The 5,900-nt window shown below is 47.1% G+C and overlaps 1 protein-coding gene across 1 annotated transcript; it reads left to right on the top strand.

Moving 5' to 3' along the window:
• The first annotated feature begins 1,347 nt into the window (after positions 1 to 1,347).
• Positions 1,348 to 2,356, top strand: LOC144097693 (uncharacterized). The gene is made up of 2 exons (XM_077630340.1): positions 1,348 to 1,898; positions 2,191 to 2,356. The coding sequence occupies exons 1-2, from the start codon at positions 1,348 to 1,350 to the stop codon at positions 2,354 to 2,356; spliced, it is 717 nt and encodes a 238-aa protein (XP_077486466.1).
• Positions 2,357 to 5,900: the final 3,544 nt, after the last annotated feature.

The raw sequence follows: 5,900 nt of genomic DNA, 5'->3' as shown, positions 1-5,900 counted from the left end.
TTTAGTTTTACCACTAAAGCAACAAATCACTTCGGTGTTTCTGTCAAATCTGGAGACGTTATTTGACTGCTGTTAGGTAAACATCAATTCTTTTTTTTTTGTGTGTATCCAGAATTTCGACTAGCCGCCGCGTTGGCTGAGTGGTTACGGCGCCCGGCTGCTGACCCGAAAGATGCGGGTTCGATCCCGGCCGCGGCGGTTGAATTTCGATGGAGGCGAAATTCTAGAGGTCCGTGTGCTGTGCGATGTCAGTGCACGTTAAAGAACCCCAGGTGGTCGAAATTTCTGGAGCCCTTCACTACGGCGTCCCTCATAGACTGAGCCGCTTTGGGACGTTAAACCCCCATAAACCATAAAGCCAAACCAGAATTTCGACTAAGATTTATTTGTTCTTGAATATATTCAGTGTCAGAAGATGGCGGTCAATCATCATTGATAGTGACATTCCCTTCTAAAAAAAACTTGTGCTAAGTAGATTTTTCAAGTTGGGAAGTTTACTGTGTCAAGGAATCGACAAAATAATTAAAGTAGTAAAATGTACAAGGAGCGGAATGTTACATGCGCTGCCTACAAGTTAGTCGTCAGCCCCTAACGGTCGCTTTGCGCTCCCTCTTGTTCGTTAACATCGAATGACAGCTCAGTAATCGGGATTTCGTATTTATTTTGCCCCGAGCGGAAAAAGCGCCTTCAACAGAAAATAAAATCTCAATCTCCGTGAAGCGGTGGCCAAGACGCGGTTTTAATACTCTCGCGAAGGGCTTCATGATGAAGGCTTTTCCAACCGGGCTGGCAAAACTTAGTACTATCATGAGCAATATGAGCAAGAACACAGGAGCGCGTGACCGATAGCCTCGAACCCTACTGGCAGCGAAATGCGGCGGCCGCTGTACGAAACAAAGTGGAAAGGGCGCCGCGGTTCCGCTAACTTCTGGCACTCCCGTCTCGCTAACGTTGCTGCGAGACGGCAGCTGATTGCGCGTCGACGGCTGCTAGCGATGATAAGACGATTATGGCACGCAGAGCGTGGCAATGTGTTGCTTGCAGTTCTGCGCAAAATGCCGCTGTTAACATTTTTTTGCTCCTTTTTTTTTGTGTGTGGAGCGGAGTGGTCTGACCCGATTCTTAGATATTGGCAAGCGTGCTGCAACGAATATTTTCTGGTCAACGTTTGAAATGGCCTATCGTATGGCCAGTCACACCTTACCCAGAAACGTTCGATTCAATCGTGAACAAGAAACAAAACGCTACGTCACGGCCGACGCCCCCCTTTTAATTGATTTCGTGCAAAATGCTCCTAAAAGCAGACCACGACTGCCTGCGCTTAGCACTGTGTTTCAGAACCCAACGATGTCTCGAGTGCCTATGAGTAAGCGGGAAGAAATTGTTGAGCTGTCAAAGAAAGGTTACTTGCAGCGGAACATTGCTGCCTTGACAGGCTGCCAGTTGAAGACTGTGAACAGGACAGTGCAAGCGTACCGAGATGAAGGACGCATTAAGGATGCGCCGCTCAAAAGGCGACCCCGTGCCACGTTGATAGATCAAGACCTACAGATTGTTGCTGCCGTCAACGAGAAGCCGTTTCAGAGTGCGAAGGACGTACGCAGTACTCTTGGCCTGGAACATATAAGCGACAGCACGGTACGGCGAAGGCCAAGGGAAGCCGCAGTCAGGATTCGCATCGCCGCTCAGAAGCCCCTTCTCACAGTTGCCAACAAAACCGCTCGCCTGAAGTTCGCGGTCGATCACCGTAGCTGGAGAGTGGAGGACTGGAAATGTGTAATCTTCTCCGACGAATCTACTTTCTCGACTCGCTGGGACCAGCAGAAGAGAGTATGGCGCATGGAGAACACGCGCGTCTGTCCTCAGAACATCAAGGAGGTGGACGCAAGTGGCCACACGTCAGTAAACGTATGGGCGGCTATTTCGTGTGGCAGCCTAAGCCCCATTGTAAGAATCCCTGGGAGATTTACGAGGGCAGCATTTTGCACATTGCTGCAGCACGAGATGATCCCCTATGCACGGAATGCTCCACACCCGGATGAGTATTATCTATTCCAACATGACTTGTCTCCCGTTCACACAGCAAAGGTTGTGTCACGTCTTTTAGACGAACTAGGGGTAAGGAGCCTAGAGTGGTGTGCGAAAGGTGCGGACATGAATATCATAGAACATGTCTGGGCACGTTTGAAGGCTAAGCTTTCATGGCTCTCCTCGAACTTGGCGACCGCCGATGAATTGTGGGAAGCTATATCACACCAGTGGCAACATTCAAGATTACACAGCCTTCATTCAGGCTCTCTACGGATCTTTTCCAGAAAGAATGGAGGCCGTCATTCAAGCCGGCGGAGCCATATGACCCGTTATTAACGCGCCAAACGTGCAAGAAAAGCTCAAGATAATACTAATATATTGGGGTACTACTTTTTGTGTGCACTCAAATTTTGTTACCATTTGGCGAGCGTCCAATAAAAGATTTCAACCCACTGCTGCATGCAATTATTCTCCGTTCACAAAATAAGGATGCAGCAAAACACGTATCAGAAAACAATGTTGCTTTTTCTTGGGCGTGAACGCTATTACAGGCGCTACAGTATCGGGGCGGTATCACTGCCATACGTCCTGCGCATATCATAGGAACAGAGAGAGCGAGAACCATTTTGCGCAGAACTGCAGGCCACACATTGCCACGCTCTGCGTGCCATAATCTTATCATCGCTAGCAGCCGTCGACACGCAATCAGCTGCCGTTTCGCAGCAACGTTAGCGAGACGGGAGTGCAAGGAGTTAGCGGAATCGCGGCGCCCATTCCACTTTGTTTCGTGCAGCGGCCGCCGCATTTCGCTGCCAGTAGGGTTCGAGGCTATCGGGCACGCGCTCCTGTGTTTCTGCTCATATTGCTCACGATAGTACGTGTATATCCAAGGTGCGTGTGCACAGTTTGGCGAATATAAAGCTTTGTCAATGCAAAAGCAGATGTTCACGTCGCGCACTCAGCAGTTGAAAATTATTTGAGTCTTTCTTTTTGACGCTCCAACCGACAGCAGTGACTGCGCAGCCTTCTTGAGGCCGGATTGAAATCTTAATGATAGCGTGGATTAGGATGCGATGCGGCGGCAAACCACGAAGCCGCAGGCCTGGGACTCAGGTGACGTCAGCAGTGTGATGCAAAGCTCTGCGCAGAGCGATCGACGTCAGAGGCGCTCATTGCCGCTGAGTTACAGTGCGAAGCCGCCTACCATGGTGTTTTCCCGCCTTGTGACGCGCCCTAAGATTTGTTGAATTTTTTCTTATCTAGACTGCTTGGAGGACGAGCTCCAATTCTTTAAATACAACATGCTATCCAAAATAAAAATTGGAAACGTTAATAACGTACATAATTAATTAGTGAACAAATTGAAGAATTCTACCTCTTACTTGGCGCCCGCCGTCACCACCAATATTGCTCCAGGGCTAAAATATCTCTAAAGCAAATTACTTTTTTTTTTAAATATTGGAACTAAAAAAAAATGCCCGGTATACAGCACTGTATTTGCACTAGGTATTTATTTTTGCTTCCTGGAAGATATGGGCAGCTAGGTGTTAAAGGTATTAATGCACTGTCTGATCAGCAGCAATATGTTTTGTGGAAACGCTATTAGATAAAACAGCCCTGAAAACAGAACTATTTTCGTCGCAGAGACTCCGGCTTTCCTAACGTCGCTGGCGTTGAATGTCGACGCTCGAGAGCGTCCGTATTACGCAACTACCATTTTAACCGTCTTTACAATCAGTCCCAAGCGAAGCGCTCAGCTCGAGGCATATTAGATGAGCGCCGATCCACCGAGGAATGATCTATCTTCGCCACCAAACTTTTTCCCGTGCACTAATTTCCTTCCTTGCGAACAGCTGCTCTGCACTTTGTCTAAGTTCGCCACGCGCACAGCGTCTGTTTTAGCCACGCGTCGGCCAAAAAGTGACGTGGAGAACAAGCGCCTCTCCATCGCAGGAACAGCGCTGCGCTGTGTTCTCTCCGACTGACCAGCCTGGAGGGATCAACTCTCCGCGTTCTCTCCTTCTCTGCATGTCTCCTCTCATAGTAGATCAGATCAGCAGCGCAAGCTGTCGCCGGCCCCCTTTGGTTGCCATGGCAACCGCTTCCAAGATTAGGGCCTTTTCACCGCCGATTCCGAGCGCTTGTTCCACTCGGACAATTCCCCTTGACGTATGCGCATTGCGGGAGCGTTGGCCCTGGACGGAGGAGCGTCTTTGTTTCGTCTGCTCCCTCAGCACGCCCGACTCCTCACGTCTCTGTTTTCTTGCATAAATAAAATTTCGGAGTCCCGCGAAAGTAAACATCAGATCACAGTGATTTTAAACGGGGAGATGGAAAGAAAGGCGAAAAGAGCGGCGCCTAGGCGCTCCGTTGTTTGCTTTATTTTTCATCACGCTTTTACTTCGGTGTTAGCAAAAAGACGCTAGAGTCGAACGGGATGTATTATAGGGCGACTCTTAGATCATTTTTCTTACCACTCAGGTAAACGCGCTATCAAAAGAAAAGGGAAGAGCAGAGACCAATGGCGCCCCGTTGGCGTTTCTTTTCATCGGGATAATACATTAATTTTATCTATAGCAGCACTGCATCACGTTTTTTTTTTGTTGTTGTTGTCTTGAGCTCAGGAAAATCCAGCTACCCATAAGCATTTCTCCTAATATGCTATAGTCTTCCCCTTTTATCTTTCTATTATTTTTGCTTTTCTTTTTCCGTTATGCAAGTAATGTGCAGGAGCCGAGCAACATTATTTATTCTTGCGATTTGTTACTGTTTTAGGGTACAGGTTATTTTCTCGGTTTCTTTTATATACAAAATCGCCTAATTCGCGCTTTTGCGCTGCAACAAAGTTTAGCTTTGCCGACATATGAGTTTTGTGCTGACAGTTTCAAAATAGTAGTTTTGCATGCTCTATACTTGTCTTCCCTCCCAACATTCTTTTTTATTCCTAATTGTTCTTGGTACTACGATTTTACCGAGCCCTTCTGCCGCGACGCTTGACACGGACTCAACAGACTACGACAAAAATGAACAGTTGGCATGCAGATTTAACGTAATGCAGTGACGCGCGAACTGGCTTTTGATTCAAACGTGCGTGAAATCGACATGCGGCTAGGTAAGTTATCAGCTTCAGGGTGATTTTTCTTGAACCAAAATAAGTACCGTTCGCACACGCAACCCATGTTCCCGGTTTGTGCACCTATGGCGGAGTAATCAGGGGAAATCATCACAATGGCCGCACTCTTATCTGCGTCATTCTGCTTGTGGCTCTGATTGAAACTACGAAATATAAAGAAAATTACTAATCAAAATTGCCTTCATGTGCATGGGAGAGAAATGTGAGGTAGTAAACCGTTTTGTCGAAGTTAGCAACAGATACATTCGGAGTCTTTTACTGACTGTGTTCTCTTGAACATGAATTGGCAACAAAACTGCAGGTTGCAACATGATAGATTGAAATAGAAACCACACGAATTTTAAAGAGATGCGTACAAAACTTGGCAAAAATGTGCATATGTTGCATACCTTCTTTTGATATGCTTGTCGCCCATCACAACCGGAACTATTTCTTCTTCTTGTCCTTCAGCGGCGCCGTGTATGTGTACTGAGTCTCGTGATGCGTCAAAAATGGTGAATGCTCTGCTTTCGTTACCAAGTGTACAGGACACGTGAACGCGCACGTGTCAGCCTGTTATGTAGGCACGTTCACTGATATATTTAGCGTTGTTTTAGAGCGTGATCTTTCATTATAGGAACATTTTTCCCACCTCTGTGAAAGCCTGCGCACAATATTTCCTGCATAGCATATTCCATGCCGTCTGTTACGGCACTTTCCTTCATATAAATTATTGTCAACGCTAAAGTTTACAGTA

The sequence above is a fragment of the Amblyomma americanum genome, chromosome 7 (assembly GCF_052857255.1).
Source record: "Amblyomma americanum isolate KBUSLIRL-KWMA chromosome 7, ASM5285725v1, whole genome shotgun sequence".
Classification (NCBI taxonomy): Eukaryota; Metazoa; Arthropoda; class Arachnida; order Ixodida; family Ixodidae; genus Amblyomma; species Amblyomma americanum.
The sequence above is the reverse complement of the archived record's forward strand: the minus strand, read 5'-3'. Positions and strand labels throughout refer to the sequence as shown.